General features: G+C 38.3%; 2 protein-coding genes across 2 annotated transcripts; both read left to right on the top strand.

Annotated features, from left to right (window-relative positions):
- The first annotated feature begins 295 nt into the window (after window positions 1–295).
- On the top strand, window positions 296–1,522 carry LOC113286435 (elicitor-responsive protein 1-like). Its single transcript, XM_026535058.1, has 5 exons — window positions 296–468; window positions 611–676; window positions 765–915; window positions 1,028–1,163; window positions 1,268–1,522. Exons 1-5 carry the CDS (start codon window positions 402–404, stop codon window positions 1,316–1,318), a joined length of 471 nt encoding a protein of 156 aa, XP_026390843.1. The 5' UTR covers window positions 296–401; the 3' UTR covers window positions 1,319–1,522.
- A 10,957-nt stretch (window positions 1,523–12,479) lies between these two features.
- On the top strand, window positions 12,480–13,623 carry LOC113286434 (elicitor-responsive protein 1-like). The gene is made up of 5 exons (XM_026535057.1): window positions 12,480–12,639; window positions 12,779–12,844; window positions 12,934–13,084; window positions 13,192–13,327; window positions 13,440–13,623. Exons 1-5 carry the CDS (start codon window positions 12,573–12,575, stop codon window positions 13,464–13,466), a joined length of 447 nt encoding a protein of 148 aa, XP_026390842.1. The 5' UTR covers window positions 12,480–12,572; the 3' UTR covers window positions 13,467–13,623.
- The last annotated feature ends 9,718 nt before the right edge of the window (window positions 13,624–23,341 follow it).

The raw sequence follows: 23,341 nt of genomic DNA, 5'->3' as shown, positions 1-23,341 counted from the left end.
ATTTTTGGCGCGTGCTGAACTTTATTATTATTGTGAAGGCCAAGTCTTTCTGAAATTTTAGTGATAGACTCATAGCCAGGCAGCTCTTTTGACTCTTAGGTGAATAAAACTATACAGTCATTGACTACATTTCAGGCTCATGACTTCTTCAACATTGACGATTACTAGATAATTACACCAAGTATTGTAGTTTGACCAAAAATTCAAATTATTAAGCGACCACGAAAGAAGTAACGAAGTCATCCTACTACTTCTGCAAACTATCATATATAAACGCAAAGACAGAAGAAGAAGCATACACAATTCAATTACTCATCAGCCATAACATTCACTAAAACTCCTTTGATTCATCTGTTAGAGCTTAACTTGCAAAATATACCTACAGAAGATAAGAGATAGAGATGACTAGAGGTACTCTAGAAGTTTTGCTCGTCGATGCTTCTAAACTCAAAGACACCGATTTTTTTGGTACGTACTTCGTATCTTATACTTGTATAATGCTTTGCGTAATCGGCTAATTGCATTACTGAAAAGAATAGCATTTTAATTGCATTCCATGTAAAGTTTCTTATACTCAGGACCTTAAAAATGCATAAACTTGTTATTGCAGGTAAAATGGACCCTTATGTGATAATTCAGTTCGGTAATCAGAAGCGTAAGAGCACCGTTGCCCGTGGTACGTATATTGAAGGACATTCCGCTCATTTAACTAGTTATGTACTAAATATGTGGAGTACTAAGGCTGCGAAATTTGACATATGCAGGAGAAGGAAAAGCACCAGTGTGGAACGAAAAATTTACATTTGATGTGGAGTATCCGGATAATATCAGAGATGAGCATCATCAATATAAACTCAATCTCACCATCATGGACAAAGATAGGTTCAGCAGAGATGACTTTGTAGGCGAATCCACGTTAGTGTTCTTTTTTCCTTTTTTCCAGTAATCTCTCCAAGTTCAAATTTTTATTGACAAACATTTGGACGAAGGATCATTAACATTTTCATAATATATATTATGGTTTCAGGATTTACGTGAAGGATGTCTTATCCTTAGGCGTAGAGAACGGAAGATCTGAAGTTAGAACTAGCAAGTATCGTGTTGTTCGACACAACAAAACCTATTCTGGAGAAATTCGGGTCGGCATTTCATTCACCCGAAAGGTATAATATCAGTTCATATACGTATAATACATAGATAACTGCGGTGTAACAATTGTATCGATGTTTTGATGCTAGATTCATGAATGACTGCTTGTTTACCGCAGGATACGAAAGCAGATGAGAAAGCAAACTATTTGGGAGGATGGAAGCAGTAACTAAAAAGATTGATCAAAACTTAAAATTATTAACGAAGGGGCTAGCGCTATTTAGTTTATTTGACTTTGTAATTTCGTAAATTTTAGTAATTACTACTAATGTAATTCAATTGATTGTATCAAATTCCTGGGTGAAAAAGACATATAAAATTTGATATTGTTTAAATGGACGAGAATATAAAAATAGCCAGGATGTAAACAATTTCATTCTACCCATTTTCAAATACTTTTTCTTATTTTTAATTTACATCAGGATACATCCAGTTTCATCCTTGTTTTTTTTAAGTTTAAGCCAGGATGAATCCAATTTCATTCTTGTTATTTTTTTTGTGTCCATTTCACCCATATTAATTTTTACTCGTCAATTTGAACCATATTTTAAAAATATTTGGACAAATGACCCATTTTCCGATTTGGTAACCACATTTTATACAATGAATAAAAAGTGTCGTTGGATTTGTTAATTTTGTTAAATGTTTAGGAGTACTTCCAACTGCTAGAATATGCAACGTACGCCTCCGATTATATCCCTAGTATTTAATATAGAATCGTTTATAGCATTGACACAGGCTATTCTCAATATATATATAGTGGAGTCCTAAGTTTTTGTTGTGATCATGGATGATATACGGTTATTGACCTACAAATTCTACCTCTTTTAAGTGAGATTCTCAAGTTAAACAAGGTTCTGTTGGGGATATATTTTGCTTTGTTGTATTGTTTTTCTCTTGTGGTCCAAGTCCATGTATAGCTTATGCTTAGATATGGCTAGTAATTAACTTTTGGTACGTAGGACTGGGCGAGTAAGATATGGCTAATAACTTTTGTTATCCAGAAGTGGAAGATTTGAAAGCCATCAGAGGAATACGTCGAGATGAATTTTGCCAGCCTCTTATATAGCTTGCCTTAGCTAGGACATAAGCCCGTCGCACATTGAAAGTAAGCCATGCTTGAGTTTCAGTCTGAGCATATATATATATAGATGGCCGCATTAGGGATAAGCAATCGGTGACACTCGGATAAAGTTATGTGATGAAGACCCAACTTTTTTGTAACGGCTCACCTTTGGATAATTTCCTTCCGAAGATCATATGAAGCTTCGTAGCTAGTTTGATTGGATATTCATGAGAGACTAGCTAGTGACAGTTGATAAATTTGTCAACTGATACTTTGACATAAATAGATGTCTTCTTTGTGGGGTAACGAGGAATCAAATGATCATATACCAGGTGTGGAATTTTGTACAGCGCACAGTAGCTCTTATGCTTTTTTTTTTTTTAAGAAAACTTAGGCGGAGCCTAAGCATTAGGATTGCTAATAATGCAAGTGTGGTCATTGTTTAGACAAACATTAGACCCGCTGCTAAGGTTCTTACAAGTTATAACCAAATTCAAAGCTTGGAGATTTTGGATCCTATGTAACAATTTAAGACCCAATAAAACAAAAGTTACAGGTTTGATATGTAATAGGGATTCTTCATTCGATGTATGTTTTTCCTTGTGGTAGTTTCTACTGAATCTTCCTTTGATTGCTTGGATGTATAGAGTGTCGAAGTGCTCCAGTATTTCACTTGTTTCAGCATGTATTTCTATGTTCATGTGCTGCTTTTCCTCTGCCCATTGAAAGGCTAAGTCTGCTCCTCCTGTGGCTCCTTCTGCTCCCCACTGTCCTGTGTGTCCTCTGCTATCAACATAGTTGCCTGCAAAATCAGTGATAGTTAGTGCAGAGAAAAACTGATAAGTGTTGGGATCCTGAATAGTACAGATTTTGATTAAGAAACCAAAGCTCTGCTTGTGTTGTTGGACCCCAACAATATTTCCAGGAGTAGCTATGTGGGATTCATTCTCAATGATATGCCCCTGAGTATTCAAGGCATGGCAATGTAACTTGTGAATTCTGTTATGATCACAGAGATGTTGTTGAATGCTGAGAGTAGTATTCTTAGCATTAGGAGAGATGTTTTGGAAAACTAGATCACATCTAGCCTTCCAAATGAACCAACAAGTGGTAGCATAAATGCAGACATTATGACTGATGTTCGCATTGTGAAACCAATCATTAAACCAGTCCATGAAAACAGTATGGTGATCAAATAAGCCATGATTTCCACCTAACATTTGCTGCCAGACTTCAGTGAAAGCAAGGCAGTTGAGGAACAGGTGTGTCATAGATTCCTCCCCACTGTTGCATAATTTGCATATGGGATCAATATAGTGGAGAATGCTTGCAGTTTTGGCATTAGTTGGCAGAATTTCATGAGCACATTTCCAGAGAAAAATTTTGACAGCTGGTGCCACTTCCAAGTTCCATATAGCTCTCCAGTCTCTTGTTGTTTGATCATTTCTATAGAGATTCTCTATTTTGGCTTTTTATAAAGCTTTAACAGAGAATTTTCATGTGTTGTTGAGTTTCCAGTGAATACTGTCTTCTTCTCTGGGGTGAATATCAAGATTAGTGATAACTTGAGCAGTGTCAGAGCTAAAGATTTGCTGAATGAGCTGACTATTCCATTCCCTTTGATATGTCATTAGGTGAGCTAGCAGTTGGATACCATTGGGCAGTTAGCAGGTTTGAAGAGTTTGTCTGTTGAAGAAGGTATCCAAAAGTCCTCCCAAATTTTTATTGTGTTGCCATTTCCTATTCTCCATTCGCAGTGTTGTTGAATGTTCTGAATACCCTCTAAAATCCCTTTCCATATCCAGGAGTCTCCATCTTTAGCTTTGGTGTTCATGCTGAGAACATTTCTTCCCAATAAATATTTGACATCCATCAGCTGGTACCAGAGAGAATCCTTGTCCTGCTCCAATCTCCATCCTATTTTTGTTATCATGGCACTGTTGAAAAGTTCCATATTCATAAAACCTAATCCACCAAGCTCCTTAGGTTTGCAAATGGTTGTCCAGGCTTTTGGGTAGTAGCCTGTGGGGTTTTCCAGGTTCTTTCCCCAGAAGAAATCTCTTTGCAGTTTGTTCATATCTTGACAGGTTTGCTTTGGGATTCTGAAACAATTCATTTGATAGATGCTCGCTGTGGAGGTGACAGATTTTATTATAACTGCTCTTCCAGCTGGGTTCAGTGGGGAGTTCTTCCATCTAGACAAGTTTCTCTTCATCTTATCCACTCCTGGTTTGAAAGATTGGATCTTGCTTCCATGGGTAAATAAAGGAGAGCCTAGATACTTGTCATTTTTAGGTAGAATTTGAACTCCAAACAGCTTGCAGATAATAGGCATATGAGCTGGATCAGTGTCCTTGCTGAAAAAACTCCTGATTTGCTGAAGTTGATGAGTTGGCCAGAAGTATCTCCAAAAATGTTGAGGATATCCTTGAGATTCTATGCTTCAATAGTGTTTGCCTTACAGAAAACCATACAATCATCAACAAAGAGGAGATGATTTATGGATGGGGCATTTCTACAAATTTTTACTCCAGAGATGAGACCCAACTCTTTAGCATGAGATAAGGTTCTGTATAGAGCCTCACTGCATAAAAGAAATAGGTAAGGAGACAGGGGGTCTCCTTTCCTGAGTCCTCTAGTAGGGTTGAAGAATTTGTCAGGGGAGCCATTTAGAAGGACAACAGTGGAGGTAGTGGATATGCATTGCATAATCTTGTTGCTCCATTCAGAGCTGAAGCCAATTTTGACCATAATTATATGCAGGAACTTCCAGTACACTCTGTCAAAAGCTTTAGCCATATCAATCTTGATCCCCATACTTCCTTTGTTTCCTTTAATAACTCTTCTGGTTCTCATGTGGTGAATAATTTCATGGGAAATGGCTATATTATCAGCTATTTGTCTTCCTGGTACGAAAGCAGATTGGTAGAGAGATATGATTTTGTTGAGGTATGGTTTCATTCTTTGGGCTAGCAGTTTGGATATGATTTTGTAAGTGGTGTTACAGAGGCTAATGGGTCTGAAATGGCTGGGACTAGTAGGGTTATCAATTTTGGGTATCAAGGATATGAAGGTTGAGTTCATTTCTTTGATAAGGTATCCTGACTTGAAGAAATGTTGGATCATTTTAACTAGGTCCTCTCCTATAATGTACCAATTTGCCTGGAAGAAGTTAGGTGGGAAACCATCTGGTCTTGGAGCTTTATCTTTGGCCATGCTGAAGAGAATAACTTTGACCTCACTATCTTCAGGGTTTCTATTGAGATTTTTGTTATCTTCAGTGGTAATGATTGTAGGAATGAGGTTAAGAATTTCAGTATTCATAGAAGGGGATTCTGAAGTAGCCATTTTTGAGAAGTGGTTGGTGAAGCATTGCTTTATGTCTTGGTAGTTTTCAATCCAGTTTCCAGAACTATCTTGGATGGTAACTATCTTGTTCCTCCTTAATCTGCTTTTTGTAGTTCTGTGGAAGTAACTTGTATTCTTATCTCCCAATTTGATATATTGGTCTCTGCTTTTGATTTTCCAAATTTTTTCTTCAATGTCTTGCCATTCTCTGAGAACTTTCATTGCAGTTTGTAATGTCTTACTTCTGTCCTGATTGAAGAAGTTTTCTTGTAGCCAATGCAGATGTTGCTTACATTCTTTAATATTTGTCTTTATGTTGCCATAAACTTCTTTGTTACAGGTTTTGAGTTTCAGTTTGACCTCTTTGAGTTTTCTAGCGATTAGAAAAGCGCTAGAACCAGATAGGTTCTTCTGCCAACATTTAAAAAATGATATCCCTACAATCCTTATGGTCTAGCCAAGGAACAAGGAACTTGAAAGGGATTTTACAAGTATTCCAGTGCGGATTACTGTTAAGTAAAATGGGATGGTGATCAGAGCCAATAACTAACAGATTAGTGATAGTAGAATTTGGATATAGGAGGAGCCAAGACTCATTGGATAATACTCTATCCAATCTCTGCTCAGTGAGAGCAGGCCCACTTCTCTTATTTGTCCAAGTGAAAGGGCAGCCAACACTGCCTAAATCATTTAGATCCAGATCAATAATCTTGTTGCTAAAAATGTTAGCTTCAGCAATGTCTAGTGGTTGGGTACTGTATTTTTCAAAATCATGTAAAATAAAGTTGAAATCACCAATAACCAACCAAGGGAGGGAGTTCTTGGAAGCAGTATACTCCAAAACTTTCCAGGAATTTAGTTTACACTGAGTATTATTAGAATTACCAGAATAACCATTGAAGAGCCAGGGAGGGCCACTAGTAGGCTGTATTTTAGCATTGATATGGTTAAGAGAGCAGTCTAGAATCTCAACATCAAGATTGTTCTTCCATATCATTACTAATCCACCAGCTGTACCACTAGCCCCACCAGGATTAACATGCCAAATCTTTTGGATATTAAGCTATTTCATAGAATTTAAAAGTTTACCATGTTTCTGTTTGGTTTCAGATATGAAACAGATATCAGGATTAAATTTGGTCAGCATATCCATAAGATAATTCTTAGTATATTTTTGCCCTAGACCTTGGCAGTTCCAGGCTATATAAGTAAAGAATTGCCAAAAATAGGATACAGGGGGTATTTAGAGGTTGGTCTCCTAGCTATAGGATCATAATAGCTTATGATGTAACAATATGAGGAAATAAAATGTTGGTTGCAGTTTAATCTAAGATAGAAGATTGAGAAGGAAATTACCTCAGGGGTTGGTGTTGATGAGCCAGAAGCACCATTAGTCATAAGAGGAAAGCTTGAAGCCAGAGGTTCAACATAGTTTTCTGGGAATTCTTTGAGTCTTTTGTTGTTGTCAGTTTCATTGGTTTCCATAGTCTCTGCACCCTGAGTTGATTGTTTCCTTTTTGGCATGACTTTCTGCTTGTCCAAATCCTTAATATTGTCATTATCAGAGGGAGAATCTTCTTCAGTGAAGACGTGAATTGTCTTTCTAGCTTTCCAGGCCTTCTTTTTGAACTGGACAGTTTCAGCATCCGTTCTTTCCTTGATTTGAGCTAAGAGTTATGGTGGTATGGGGATGGATGATTGGGAAGATGCCATTGGTGTCCATAGATTGGTTGGTATTAGTGTTTGAAGGATTTTTAGCTCTAGCTGCTTCCTTGATCTTTGTTTAATCTTGGTGATTCCTGTAGTTGATGGAGATTTTCTTTGAGAGCTCAAGTTTTCTGTGCCTTATTTGTCTGGAAATGACATCCGGGTGTGGGGAGTTGGGATCAGCTCTAGCAGAGGCTCCAAAAGTGAGGTGTTTTGAAGATGATGGGGCAATCTTTGCATTCCTCATCTTGATTTCAAAGGCTTGAGCAGCATCAGCATCAGAGTATCCTCTATGAATGACATTTCTTTCTTCTTGAACGGATTTTTGGTAGGCATTTTGGGGTGGTGGGAGGGATTGAGGTGTTTGCAGGCTTTTGTGATTTGAGTAGTGGGATTTTGAAAGTGTGGGTGAGATGGGGCAGGGTGGGGATGGATGATCTAATATTCTACAAACTTTGCAGAATTTGATTCCATTGAGAGCATAAGCAAACTCCAGCCAATGAGAGATAGTTGGGGTTTCAAAAGCTTCAATACCAAACTTCAAGGGTCTGGTAACATCAATGGTAAGTTTAACTTCTAAATTTTTTTCAAATCTGTCTCTTCCATAAGGTTTCTTGGCAGTTTGAAAAACTCCAACCGGTTGTAGAATATTTTTGATATCCGGTATGATGTGAGGTGGGATTCTTTTGATGAACAGCCAAACCATTACCTTAGTAAATTGTTCTTCATGCATTAAGTCTGGACCTCCAAGGGGGATACCAAAAAGAACCATAAGCTTGTCAAAGACTCCTCAAGTGCCTCCATTCCCAATGTTGAGTAATCATCTTCATGAGTGAGTCTGAGGATGAAACAATTCCTTCTTCGATTCCAAATATCAAGTTCAACTCTACCATTAAATTCCCAGTTATTGTTGATGAAAGTACTGATTCTGGATGTTTCATAACAGATATTTCTTCAGAGTTTTCCAATGAAACACCATTTCCAATCTAAAGGTTTCTTTGCTCTAATGTTGTCGGGATTTAAGAAAACCTTAGGATAAAGATCTACTTCAGGCATATTGAGGGTTTTGTTCATCTGATCAACAAGAATTTCAATGGTTGGGTTGGAGGGATTTGATGAGGAAGCCATTTGTGGGTAGTAAACGAATAAGAACCAGTAGGTATATTTACCAAAGTGTTCTAACAAGGCAGGGCCAGCTGGTAGTGTGGGGCATCCACCCAAGCTTTAATTTGAAAATGATTCTTGCAAATGTCAGTAATGTTGGTCTTGGAACAAGTTGTGGGTTGTACTCAAGTTAGTCCAAACTTTTGATAAGCACTGATCTGTTGGTGTGGACATCACTTTGTAGTTCAGTTGGTGATAGCTGTTGCTGGCTCTCGTGACTAATGGGTTCTGGCTCATGTACCTGCATACAAGGACAATAAAATGTTATTTAAAGTGTTTAGAGTCTTACCTTGTCCTTCCCATTGGGGTAGTAGATGGTAATTGTGTAGTCTTCATAATGACTGAGAACGACATGTCTAGCTGAATTTTGAAATGGTGACGCAAGTTGGATTTGTTCTTTGTCTTTGTGAAGAGGTTGTCTTTGAATTGGTCCTTGGTATTGCAGTTGAATGGTCCTTGTACTTGCGGCTGGAAGGATTTGAGTGGTTAAAGTGTCTGAGTCATTTCGAAATCATGTATCTGAGTGGTTAAAATGTCTGAGTCATTTCGAAAGTTTGAGGTAGTTTTTGTATCTGGGCTTGTCGGGTGGGAATGTTGCAGATCCATTACTCAAAATCTGCCCTTTGACGTGGAAGGAGAATTCTTGCCAGGTGTCTGTTGCCGCTTTGCATGAGCCAATGGGGTCTTTGCTTGTAGTAGGCCAAATAATGATGCCAGTAGGCTTGATCATGCGCCTCAAGTTGCAAGACCGGAAGTTAATGCTGCAAGTCTGGTAACTCCCGAGGATTTTTGACGGTTGTGATTGAGAGGCTGTTGCTCTTCTTAAGTTGATTAAAACCGCTGAGATGATAATTTCAATCAGTTTCTTGATCAGTTTCGCTGAAAGAAAAAGTGTTCCTGTGTAATCCTTTGTTGAAAACATTTCTAGAGTAATCTCCTCGTTTAAATCTCCAGGCAAAGAAGATGGATGCAAATATGCAACCCCAGAGATGAGCATGAGAAGCAAGAGTTGCCGAAGTCGAGCCTCAGATAGGCAGACTGTTGAAATCCCTCAGATAAAGCAGGTAAAATTCTTTGTAAATCAAGCAGTTCTTGGGTGAGGTTTTAACTTCCATGCATTTAATCAATTTGAGTGCTATTTGCAGCCTGATAATTGAATTTTGTAGGTTGAAACTGCAAGGATAAGTGAAGGTTTTTCTGGTATAATATGCATGAATTGCATTATACTTCTGATGCAATGTATGGGAGAGCAGGTTCTGGTAGTAGGGTGTCTGGTTTTAGAGGTGGGAGAGCAGGCAATGGGGAAAGGCTGTGTATGCAACTGCCAGGCGAGGGAGACCACCGCAACAGGTCGAGCAAGGCCGAATTCAGAATGGGAACTTGTGGGTGTAAAAGATGGGTGGGTTTTTTTTGCACTGCACCCCACAAAGGGCCGGGTGATAAGGAAGGCATTGTATTGGTAGATGATGAGCGGATTGTCTGTGGGGGGACTCAGCAGGGCTTCTTTTCTGCTCAATACCCGATCCTGCCAAGGATCAGATTCGGATCAAAGCTACAATGCCACCTGAACCAGGTCAGATCACATTTCCCAATTTGTTCATTCTTGCTCCCACTCAGGCAGGCAGATGGCTCAGGATGTGGCCGAGGTGTCTCAGACTGGTGCAGGAGAAGTCACACATCCACTTGAAGTTCCTCGAGATGAGCATGTAACTCCTGGAGTTGATTCTAGGATTGTGGGTCAAATCTACAGATCTGCAAAGGCTAGTGCTATGCGAGGTGAGGAGCCCCAGCTTCCTGAGTTGCCGGCTGATGACACTTTGCCTCCTGAAGCAGATGCAAGGGCTGTAGAGAGGGTGTATAAGGCAGTGATGGCCAGAGCTGTGAGAGATGTTGCACTTGAGTCTGGGGGGCCAAAAGCAGACTAAATAGGTAGGATTTGGCAAGCTGCACATGCTGAATTTAGTAGTACCAGACATCTGAAATCTGTTCTTTTAGTTTGATGCCGAAAAAAATGATGCTACCTGTTTATGGAAATGTTTTATGCATACTTTGGAAATTTGTAGTACTATGTTTAAGTTTTTATTTCTATTTAAAGAAAAAGTAGTGCAATGTAGCTGATTCCTAGTTAAAACATGCTAATAAAGAAGCAATGATCCCAATAGAAAGGATCAGTGCTAACAAGGTTCAAGCAATAGTCAGGTTTAAGGGACTTGGAGTAGCAGGCAATAGAGCATATGCTATTGGAAATAGAAGATAGATCAAATTAGGAGTAGAGGGTAGAGAAACAAACACTAAGAGAGTCAAGTACTCACCTCCAGAAGGTTTAGCCAAACTAGCCAAGATAGTACACTGATACATACCAGGGGAAGGAGGTGTAGAAATCCAGCTGATTTCCCAAGGGCTTTGCAACTAGAGAACCTCAGACTAACTGGTTGAGATTTCTGTCTCAAAAAAACTCCTTCCATTGCTAGATAAAAATCTGGCTTTGAGAGCTTGAACAGGGTAATTTAAATCTAGGCAATGGGAGTTTAGTGGCAAGTTGTTTTGTAAGAAGTTCCAGTAAGACTGAAAGATGCTGAGATAGGAAATTGGGTATGTGTTTTGTAAAATAACCCAGAGAGCTTTTGTCATAATAATCGTGAGATATGCCAGAATAGCCTTTGATGGTTTGGGCATTCATTCCTGTGTGATTCTTCGGATTGTAAGTTATGAATTCAGTGATTTGTGTGTTGTAAGTGATTTTTGAGCTTTTTGTGATTTGGGTGGTATTTGTGGTTTGTGTTGTGTAATTGATGCAATTGCAGTTGCAAATGTGAGGCTTGTGAGTAGTGTTCATGCATAGAGCTTGAGATTAGTTGAGAAGCATCAAAAGCAGAGATAGCAAGGAGAAATCCGGCACAGAAAGAGGGATCGGCGGCTAGAAAGAGCCGTTAGAAAGACGTTGGGATAAAGAGACAGAAAAAAAAACGATAAAAAAAAGCCGTTACCGATAGGGAAGAAATCTCAGGTGAAGGAGAGAGAGAGGAGAGAGGGGAGAACCATGAAGTTACACACCAAAAGCTCTTATGCATCTTATACAAAGATGTTCAAAATAATTTTTTTCCGAGAATTAGGAACAGAAATTTCTGCCACCCTGGGGGTGCGGTGCGGTACTTTGATAAGTTCATATAAAAATGCGCATGTCAATTCTGGCCTCAATGTGTAGTAGTTGCAACAGGTGATAGTGATTCAAGTTGGAAACTCCTCGGAACTATTTTTTTCTTTTTTTTTTTCATTCTACTTTTATGGATGCGTGAAAGACTGATCATAAAAATTTAAAATTAAACGGTGATATCCACATTTGTTTGTCAAATTTTCAATACGACCGTTATTCGAATCAAGACGACAAACATGCTATAGTAAAGCGATAGATAATATTATATCATGACGACGGTGCATTATTCATTCTCACATGTGGGTGGCGCCGGCGGCGGCTTGAATTAGGATTTGGCCGTGCCAATCATTGCCGTTAGCTGCCTTCTGGAAGCAAAGAAACGAATGAAAGATAACCTTACCTCTTCGATTCTGAATACGCAACATGCTTGTACTTTTAAGTCGGACACTTTATATAAATTAATCCGGTGAACCAACTAGACTGGACTTTGATAGTTTGATCATAAAGTGACCAAACTTTTACCGTATACAATTCATTTTTTTTTAATTACAATTTGCAGTACACGTTAGATTCTTTCGTGTGTTGAATTATTTTACTTTAAAGGCCCATGTCTTTGTGAAATTTTTAGTCATAGGCAGGTCTTAGCTGAATAACTATACACTCATTGACTATGTTTTGGGCTCACGACTTCTTCAACACTGACAAATGCTAAAGAAATGCACCAAGTATGTAGTTATAGTTTGACCAGATAAAAAAAAAAGGTCATGAAAATCAAATTAAGAAGCCACCAAGAAGGAAGTTACGAATCCATGCATCTCAATACTTCTGCAAACTAGCATATAAAACGCAAAGACAGAAGAAGAAGCATACACAATTCAATTACTCCTCGGCCATAACATTCACTAAAACTCCTTTCATTCATTTTTTTGGGCTCAAGTCGAAGCAGATAGTTAACTTGCAAAATATACATAGAAAAGAAGAGAGATGACTAAAGGCACACTAGAAGTTCTGCTCGTCGATGCTTCTAAACTCAAAGACACCGATTTTTTTGGTATGTCATCATATCTTGTATAATGCTATGCTTAATTACAGTACTAAAAAGAATACCATTCTAACTTGCACTCCATGTAAGCAAGTTTAATTCTTAAACTCAAGATCTTGATTGAATATGTATAAACTTTTTGTTGCAGATAAAATGGACCCTTATGTGATAATTCAGTTCGGTAATCAGAAGCGAAAGAGTACCGTTGCTCGTGGTATGCATGCCTAAGAAAAGTTTGTTAATTTTGAGTAGTTATGTACTATGTGAAGTATTAATTAAGTTTGCGAAATTTGACATATGCAGGACAAGGAAAAGCACCACTATGGAACGAAAAATTTACATTTGATGTGGAGTATCCAGAAAACATTAGAGATGAGCATCATCAATATAAACTCAATCTCACCATCATGGACAGAGATAGGTTCAGCAGGGATGACTTTGTAGGCGAATCGACGTAAGTGTTTTTTCCTAATACTAGTAATTTCTCCAAGTCCATATTTTTACTGACAAACACTTTAACTACGGATCATTAATTTTTCCTAATCTGCATTGTGGTTACAGGATTTATGTGACGGATGTCTTATCATTTGGCGTAGAGAATGGAACATCTGAAATTAGAGCTAGCAAGTATCGTGTGGTTCTACACAACAAAACCTATTCTGGAGAAATTCGAGTCGGCATTTCATTCACCCGAAAGGTATAATAATATCAATTCATATATGTACACATCATGTGTATCTTTAAAATCGGTGTAACCTGCAATGGTGTTAACATTTGACATTCACGGATGACTGCATCTTTTTTTGCAGGATACCAAAGGAGGATGGAAGCAATAATAACTTAAATGATTTGATCGAACTTAAGAATAGTTGGTGTTGGTGAAGAGGCTATTTAGTTTATTTGACTTTGTAATTTTGTGAATTTTAAATTACTAATTGATTGTTTCAAATTGTTTGCCAAACTTGTTAACTTGATTTGACAATGAATATAAAATGTGCCATTGGAATTCAGCTAAATATTTAGCAGTACTTCCTACTTATAGAACATGGCAATGCCTCGGAATAGTTTTTGCTATTCTGAATGCACCGCAACGAGGGATTTTTTTTTCTTTCTGTTTTCGTGCTGCTCGACCATTTTGATGTAGAAGCAGCAAAACCAACCAACTGAACTTGGCTACAAAATAATTGGGACGCCAAATACAGAACCAGCCGGATTTAAAAACCCGCGTCGTTCCCCTAGAATCTATAGCTGCATACAGAGGTACGGTTTTGGATACGACCACGAGATGAACGATTACAAACTGGTATCAATTGTTAGTCCTTCTTATAATAAAGATATTATGATTTCTGAAGTCGAGGTTTATACGTTGGGTTCGAATTCATGGAAAAGACTTGAATACATACATTACAAAATTACAGGTGGACCGCCTGGTGTGTTCGTTAATGGGGCTTTACACTGGTTAGCTAATCCGTGTCCCGCAAGATCAGAAAATAAATTCTCGCAGGTTTTACTTTCCTTTAATATTGCAGAAGAGGTTAGAGCTGGCAAACAAGCTAAAACTCGCGGGTTTGCCCGGCCCGACCCGTGAAAACCCGCACTCGGTTCGGCTGGTGTCTAAACAAGCCGGGTTAGGGTTGGAGAAATGCCGGCTTGTGAGTAAACGGGTTAACCCGTCCCGGCCCGTAAATCCGCGGGTACAACCCGTAAACCCGTCCATATTACCTTATTAATAAGTTTTATGTAATCCTGACCGTCAGATCATCTAGGTTTCATCTTATCACTACGTTTAAGGTATAAATGCACCAAAACCCTAGCAGAAAATAATCTTTTGCTTTCGTTTCTTCTGCCCCTTTCTTTTCTTTCTCTCCCCACACCCTACTGTACTGTCTTCTCCTGCGGCTGCGCCTCCTCACCATCTCCATTTTTCTTCTTCTTCTTCTTCTTCTGCTTTGCTTTTTTATTCTTTATCTCTGTCTCTCCTACACATAGTTGGTTCTTTAACTTCATGGTGATGATGATTTAAGGCAATAAATTGACAATTTTAAAACTAGGGTTTAGTAATATACTAATATTGGTTTTGCATGATTGATTGTGCAGATTAATTTGAGGAACTTGAACTTCTGTTTTATCAATTGTTGAATCAATTTCTGAATCTGGGTCAATTTTTATTTTCTTATTTAGATTTTGTATGTATCCTATTGCCTGATTCTATAGGGAACAATAAGTAAGAAGCAATAATGGGTTAATGAAGTTGTTTGAACTCGGGAGACGAAGGGATTAATGTTGTTGTAGTTGAATTGGGGTTTATAGAGTTGATTGATGTTCTGAAGACTTAGAAGATGAACTATGGATCTATTGATAGATGAAGAATCATGGGTAGATGTTAATTGAAGCTTTGAAGTTGATTCAATGACGAGTCTTTTTAAAAGGTAAATTAGGGTTTCTGTCTAATGTATATTTCTTGTGTTTTTTGATTGATAATTGAGTAATTAGTTTTGGGTTTGTTCTCAATTGAAGAATAGTTAGATGCTTTGCGGTTAAATTCAGTTTATGTAGGAATTGAGTAGGAAATTAGGGTTCATACTATTTAGGGTTAGTTGATTTGGAATTGGGTCTGTGGGGAAGAAAATTGGAAGTAGCTGCAGTTCAGGTCATGTTGAGACTTGAGATACATGGGATGTGGAGTTTAATTTTGAATTGAAGTGATGGTTTGAGCAGTTATAGAGTGAACTGGTGATGGGGTATATGATGGAGATGAAGTTGTTTAGCTGGTGATGCTGAATTGAGATGCAATTGAATGTTAATTTAACTAGTAGTTAGTTCATTTTGATTATATAACATTACTTGAGTGAAACATTTGATTAACTGAACAACAATGATTCGACATGATTCGTATGTATGGTTTTGATGAAGATGCAGTGTAGTTGTGGTTCAACTGATGGAGTTATTGATTAAATTGCAATGTAAACGGGTTAACCCGTAAACCCGCAAGCTTAACCCGCTACGGGCGCGGGTTGAAGAAATGACCACCCGTGAAGAATATCGACCCGCAGGTTTTGATCCGTGTTAACCCGAACCCGTGTAACCCGTAACAAGCCAGCCCCGCCCCGCCCGTTTGCCAGCTCTAGAAGAGATATTCAGTGAAGTACCACAGCTTGAAATCTTTGATGACAACATGAAGTTTGAACGTAAACGTCTTGATGCTGTGGAAGGGTATTTATCAATGCTTTGCAGTCATTCCAGTGTTGGTTTTGAGGTGTGGGTAATGAATGATTATGGGGTTAGAGACTCTTGGACTAAACGCTACACCATATCAGTTGATGTTATTCCATCCTTTGGGTATTTAAGACGTATACAATCGGAGAAATGTTATTAGAGATTAAGTTAGATGATTATGTAGAGTATGCAGCTTTACAGGGGGTTAGTCCACGAGTGAGTTTGGGGGAGTTTAATGTATTGATCTTGGATCTTGGGGATTTTGAGGGAGTGTAAGAGAGTTTAGGGAGTTTGAGAGGGTTTGGTGTTTTGAGTGTAGGGAGTTTGAGAGACTCTCCCAAAATCTCTACTCTTTTGAGAGATTTGAAGTGAGACAAAAATACACTATAAACTCCCTAGAACTCCTCAAAAAAACCCAACTCCCTATCATTCTATTTTTTACCACTAACAGGAAGTTTAAGAGCTTCTTTCAAACTCCCCCACGACTAACAGGGTTTTCTAGGGAGTTTGAGAGACTCTTCTAAACTCTCCCACGACTAACGGGGATTTTGATAGACTCCTTCGAACTCCCCCACGACTAATAGGAAAAAACCTAACTACACCCAACTCCCCAAACTCACTTGAGTACTAACACCCTGTTAGTTTTTTATGACCCAAAACATGACAAAACCACGCTTGTGAATATTGATTTTGGAAAATCTAGTCTTGGAAGAAGAACAATATTTTATACAGAAACTTATGTGGAGAGCTTAGTTTCACTTTATTCGGGTACTTACTTCGGTGGTGGACAAGAAGAATCGGATTTATCTGAAGCATTAGGTGATTGGAACGACTGGTGGAGTGATTAACATTGACTAAACCTGATTTAATTAGTGCATCTATGGAGGCATGTATACGTGCGCTCCAGAAATTATTTTTTTTTCCTTTTTGTAAAGGCTTGCACACAAAACTGATTCGTACAATTATCATATCTGGTTTCAAGAATGGTTTGCAGATTACATACTTCAATAATAGCTTGCAACAGAACTGAAAGAGTAAAAATGGCATCGGCCACCAGGAATAATGCAACCTTTGCAAACAATCACCACAGCTTGCCACCACTCAGGAGCGGTTGTTTATTGTTTCTTCTTTATTCGCAACACTACTCCTTCTCTATTTTTTCCCCTTTCTTCTTCTCTTATCTTTCTGCTATCTTTCTCATAGGTTTCACAAATACAAACCGGAACAGAATCCTTCAGCTAAGATCTTGCACAAATACAGTTGTCTTCTATTGATACATTTGCCTATATGAGGGGTCAAAATGATAGAGAGAAGGGGCAAGGGGCAAGTCAAGAGAGATCAGTTGAGAGAGATAAGTTATCAAAAGAGAAAGAAGTAAACATTAGAACTTAGTTTTAGTTTTCATCTTGTATGTCTCCATTGTGAACATATGAACTCAACTTGAATCTCTTGTAAGGATCACACATTAAATGCAAAGTGATCGTGAAGATCATATTAGTGTCAAAATGGTGAATAATATCATTAATGTTTGAGTTGATCCACATAACTTAAGCTTTGCGTTATTATCATTACAACAAGTGTAGTTGTGGAATTTTCCGCAACTACATTTTGGCGCTAGAAACATGGAGGATTTATCCTCGCCTGCAAATTGTTAACTAAAAATCATTGTCTTTTGAAGTTCATTTATCATTTTCATCGTCTCCAATTTCCTAACCACCATGAAAATCCCATAAAAAATACATCATTTTTTTATCCTGTTTGAAAGAACTTCTCAGAAACTCTATACCCTCAAAACCCCAAAAGTCCTCAAGAAGAAATTCTCTCGAGAACCTTTTGTGATTAGTAACATCAACTACATCAACACGAAATTTTCTCTCTCTCCACTTTGAGACTATAAGATGGCAAGAATCATACCGCAGAATGATTATCCAGCGGCGGAGCAAGGAAGAAACACCAACAAAAGAAAGGGAAAGGAAATGATGGCAGCAGCAGAAAACATGCAATATTGGACAGAATGGGTTGAGCCGTACAATCCGGAAAGGTCAATGCTAACTGACGTTGCAAACGGTGGAAAAGGAAGAAAGCAACATGACTATGGGAATCGGGACTAAGATGTAACTATTACGAAACAAGAGTACGAGGGGATGCTCACACAATGATAGAGAATCATGAGCTAGAAAAAAAGTATGAGGATACGAATTGGGAATAGAATATTGGAGAAAGTTACAAAAGGTCTTACCGAGAAAGAGACGCTGAAAGAGGAGAAAGGGCGAAACAGATAGACAGACAACTATGGGGCGAAGTAGGAACTCACCGTAAAGCCTGATTTTGGTGGAGTTGTACGTATGAAATGGTCAAGGGCCGTCGTATACGATTTCCTTTCTTGAGATAGTTCCAGGATCATTCCAAGGCTGTGGCCCATGCCACATTACCATTCATAGGTCTCCACTCTCTAGACTCTTATCCTACCTGTACCAGTGTCAACATGTGGGTTAAAGTTAGAATCATTTGTGCACACTCCTTTAAATTTGTCGTGTTCATTTGATTGGTTAAGTAGTTAATTTCATGCTATTAGGAAATAATATAGGAAAGACTATATTTAGGAGAGTTGTGTGAGTTATATTAGGAATAGAATATCTTGAGAACCAAGTCTTGTGCCTTGAGAGCCAAGTCTTGTGATTGTATAAATAGCTAGAGAATTAACGAGAAAGATACACCGAATTATTATCAATGTAGTCTTTTACGCTTCCGCGTTTATGCTCTCCTCTCTCTTGCTCGATCCTTAACATGGTATCAGAGCAAGGTGAGAGGGAGAGAGGAGAAGAATAAAGAGTTAGAAAAGTTCTATTGTTTTTCGTTTTAGGGTAAAAAAAAAAAAGTTGCTGCCTTTCGTAGTTGAGTTTTTTCCTGAACGAGAAGGCTGCAAAAGAAGACTTGTTAAAGTCGTGTTGGTGTACGTAATTGAGCCGAAGAGATGCATCTCAGATGGTGAAACAGGGACCGAAAATAGCTTGCAGATACAACAAGTTATGAAGGGGCGATGCTGGCTGCTGTTATTTGAAGATTAATTGGACAAAAGTTTGGTCCGAGAAAAAAAAAAACGTGAAGTTTTAACTGAGAAGAACTCCAACGAGATGGTGAGTTGTTGCGAAGGATTGATTAAGGGCTTGTGAGAGAGAAAAAAAAAAAAAGTGCTAAGCTGTATAGTCCTGCAATATTGAGCAGGAAAGATATGATGGCTTGTTGCTGCCATTGTCGTAAGAACAGAGATGAGTAGCTTTAGCCGAGAAAACAGAGTTTGGAAGGTGTTGATATGGATTAGGAAACATCAAGAAGACGGTATTGCTGTGATGATAAGAAGAAGATGTTGGAGCTCGAGAAGTCGTGGTGATAACGAGGGTTCTATAGAAGAAAGACCTATGTTGCTGCTCCAAGACCTGGTGCAAGCTTTATCCGTGTGAGTCTACACGGAGGGACGAAACGAGAGTTTCAAAAGAAAAAAAAAAAGTTAGGGTTCTGACGTGAATCGAAGTTAATAAGGAAACATGGGTTGATTGAACTATTTTTAGAAGTCAACATAAAAAGGAAGTTCGGTACGTGAGATTCAAACTCGTGAAAGAGCTTGGCAGTGGCGATGATGATCTGCTGCTATAGTTGATAGATGAGGATGGAAGAAGAAGCATGGTCGGAGACAGAGATGGTTGGCAGTAGAACAGGGAGAAAGAGTTGCTTCCAATGTTATCTCCATTAACGGCAATTCATGGTAACAATCTCTGTGATGAGATGATGGCCTGGAAGAAGATGGGATCGAGATGTGAAAAAAAAAAAGATGGAGCTCGAGTTAGGTGCTGTTGTGTATGGAGTCATGGTGCAGGTGATGTTATACCGGTGATGGTTATAGACTGATGAAGAGAATTCATCAAAGAGAATCGTGTTAAGTTTGATGATAAGAAGAAGGCGTAACTCTTGGTCTTATTCTGCTGCTGAAGACTACGTTGCCTATCAAACCATGTATGGAGTCTGGCATAAAGATGAGAAGAGATTCACAGTTTCTCGAAAGCTTGAGATAAACAAGGAAGTTTTCAGAGTTTCGTAATTACAGAACAGGGAGATACCGATGTCATGTATGCTATGGTTACAGTGGTTTGTTGCCTAGGGTTATGACTTACGTTCGAAGCCAAGATGGATGGTCGTAAAGTTCAGGCTCAAGGATGTTTCAGAAGTTGGTCCGGGGGTTGATTTAGAAGCTGCCATGGTTGGTGAAAATGTTTGCCAAGATTGGTAGAGAAGACAAGCGAAGAACTGATGCCATTCTGGCAGTTGTTGTTTTGGTAAAGTTTGGAGCAGGAAAGAAGATGGTGTCTGCCGTTGTGAAGTAAACATCAGTTGAGAAGATGTGCTCGTCGTTCAACCTGTGAAGCAACGGAGAAGATTGCAGTGGGTTAAAGATGGCTCTGTGTACGAGGTCTAAAAGATGGTGACGAACAATGGACGACAGAAATTGGCTTGTGATCAGAACTCGAGTTTATGATGAATTTCAGGTGAGTTTCACATAGAGAAAGCATCCAAGGAAGTGGTTGTCACTGCTGTTATTTGTGGGTCAGTTACAGATGAATGGTTACAATTGAAGAACGTTTCCGGAAGTTGAGATGAATAGGAAAGAAGACAGGTATGTCTTGGATTAGAATTTCGAAGCAAAGGTATTGCAGGTGATTTGAAGACGGGCTGAAAGCCTCAAAGGAAATAGATAAGTGCAGACAAGGTGTTTGTTTAAGTGCCTGAATGATTTGCAAACAGAAGTGTGACAATTATGTCACAGCGTTGCAAATCTGTTACGAAAAATGTGGCAAATCTGGATAGCGTGGCAAATTTGTAACATCAATATATAAGAAGAAGTGAAGTGTGGTTGAAGAGTTTGTGGCAGAAACTTGGATATCCTACAAAGTGTGGCAGACTTTGTAAAGACGACAAGATTGTGAGAGAATCTTGAAGAACAAAGAAGTGTGAAGGTTTCGCAAAATAGCGTGACTGGAATAAGAGAAGAAGAAACAACATTCATGTGTGAAGAAAGAAAAAGAAAAAAAGAGAGAAGAAAACAATCACCAAGAGGTGATGTGAAAAAGAACAACATAATAGGTAGTATGAAGGTTGATCTATTGAGTTTGTCGAGAGAGTACAAAAAGTATTCTCATCGAAGAAACCAAAGAAACCAAGAGTACAAGAAGTATTCTACGAAGGGAACCGAAATGTTCTAAAATACGAAGATGGGACGCAATGTCCTTAAACTACGAAGAGAGGACCGAAACGTCCTTAAACTACGAAGATGGAACCGAAATGTTCTAAAACTACGAAGATGGGACCGCAATGTCCTTAAACTTGCATTGGGACCGAAATGTCCTTAAACTACGAAGAGGACCGAAATGTCCTTAAACTACGAAGATGGGACCGTAATGTCCTTAAACTACGAAGGGGACCGAAACGTCCTTAAACTACGAAGAGGACCGAAATGTCTAAAAACTACGACGATGAGACCGTAATGTCCTTAAACTACGAAGGGGACGAAATGTCCTTAAAATATGAAGGGGACCGAAACGTCCTTAAACTATGATCTGAAGATTTTTTTTTTCCGCAAAAAGCGTTGGGAAGAAAAAAAAAAAAAAAAACGAAGTTAAATTCTTTGGCCAAGATGGGCATTCGTGATCTACATTGCTCCATCTTGAGGGAGGGTATTAGGAAATAATATAGGAAAGACTATATTTAGGAGAGTTGTGTGAGTTATATTAGGAATAGAATATCTTGAGAACCAAGTCTTGTGCCTTGAGAGCCAAGTCTTGTGATTGTATAAATAGCTAGAGAATTAATGAGAAAGATACACCGAATTATTATCAATGTAGTCTTTTACGCTTCCGCGTTTATGCTCTCCTCTCTCTTGCTCGATCCTTAACACATGCACACTTCTTTAAAGCGAGTTAATTGACGTGTTTATTTGATCGGTGAAGTAGCTAATGGACGAGATTGAAATAACTGAGAGATACACATCGTTTAAGTACTGTAACTCATGGTTACATTGAAACATAAGATTTTTTATCCTAAAACAAGATTATTAGTCATTGGATTAGCATAGAACTACAGAGTACAGCAGGGGAATTAGGATACATACACAGTACACATATATTGATGATCCGCGAAAGCATAATACAAAGGCAAGATGTGGACATATGTGAAGACGTTTCTTCTGCTCGAAACTAAAGAAGATTCATCATGAAATGATATCCACTCAAAAGTAAGATTAAGGATAAATTGATATCCATTCAAAAATAATTGGTGAGTATTTGTTCTTGATTTTTATGACGAAGTAAATGAAAATTCAGTTGATGTCATAAAACAACTAAGCGGATAGCGTCGTCTATGGTGCTGACAAAATGCAAGAAACCACCAGTGCGGTCCAAACTTCAATATTTTTGCGGAATGGGTGGGTGCAATTTCACCTAGGTTTTTCATTTAATCTCTTCACGACAATGGAAATGTGACAACAATTCCTTCATCTTCTTTCTAAATTATATACCCCTCCCTCCCTAAATAATAGGTTGATTTCTATAAATAGATATTTTAAAAAAATAAATTGGTTTCCTGGTTTCTATAAATAGATTTTTTTTTTTTTTTTTTTAAGCCAGACACAAAAGAAACACAAACTAAAAAAACAAACAAACAACTAAAAGCTACGATCCTATGAAAGAGGTAACACAGGAGGGGAGTTTCGGAGAAGACCACACAGTGTGGATCCTAGTTAGTAATTCGGGATTCGGCAAACGTACGGAACGACAAACGTACGAGTATTATACGGTTTTGTAAAAATCAGATTCGGTCCAAAATTCGGTCAACGGGACGTGATTCGTCATTAATTCGGAACGGCATACGTACGTGTATAATTCGATTTATAAATGTGAGTTCGGCTCTGAAAATTCGGTATCTATATATAACAAATAATTTGTATTTATAAGGTCATAGACCAATTTTTATGCATATGTGTGAATTATTTAAGGAAAAAATAAACTCAATATGATGATATTAATAATATATACAACATTAGTTATCCAAGAGGACGTCGTATGGTGGTTTAGATGCTTGGTTAGTGAGTTTGAGATCTCTCTCACCTTCACCTTCAAATCTCTTCAGTCGTTTTTGTTTCATAAAAATTACAACACGTCTAATATTCGGTCGTGTATGCTCGGGAGACAGTAAAGCCCAAAAAGTGGAGTCTTTGAAAAGTAAAAGCTAAAGAATTTATGGCGAATTAAGCGGACGTATCATTCGGGATACGTAAAATTCGTGAACGATTCGCGAATAAACCGGGAATGCCACATAATACGCGACTTGGATTCGGAGTTGCAAACATACGCGAATAAGACGGTAAAATTCGTGATACGGAAAAATTCGTTCGCGAATCATTCGCGAACTTACTAACTAGGGTGTGGATATATCATATATATGGTTC

Source organism: Papaver somniferum, chromosome 6 (genome assembly GCF_003573695.1).
Source record: "Papaver somniferum cultivar HN1 chromosome 6, ASM357369v1, whole genome shotgun sequence".
Lineage (NCBI taxonomy): Eukaryota > Viridiplantae > Streptophyta > Magnoliopsida > Ranunculales > Papaveraceae > Papaver > Papaver somniferum.
Note: the sequence above shows the minus strand (reverse complement) of the source record. Positions and strands in the feature narration are given on the sequence as shown.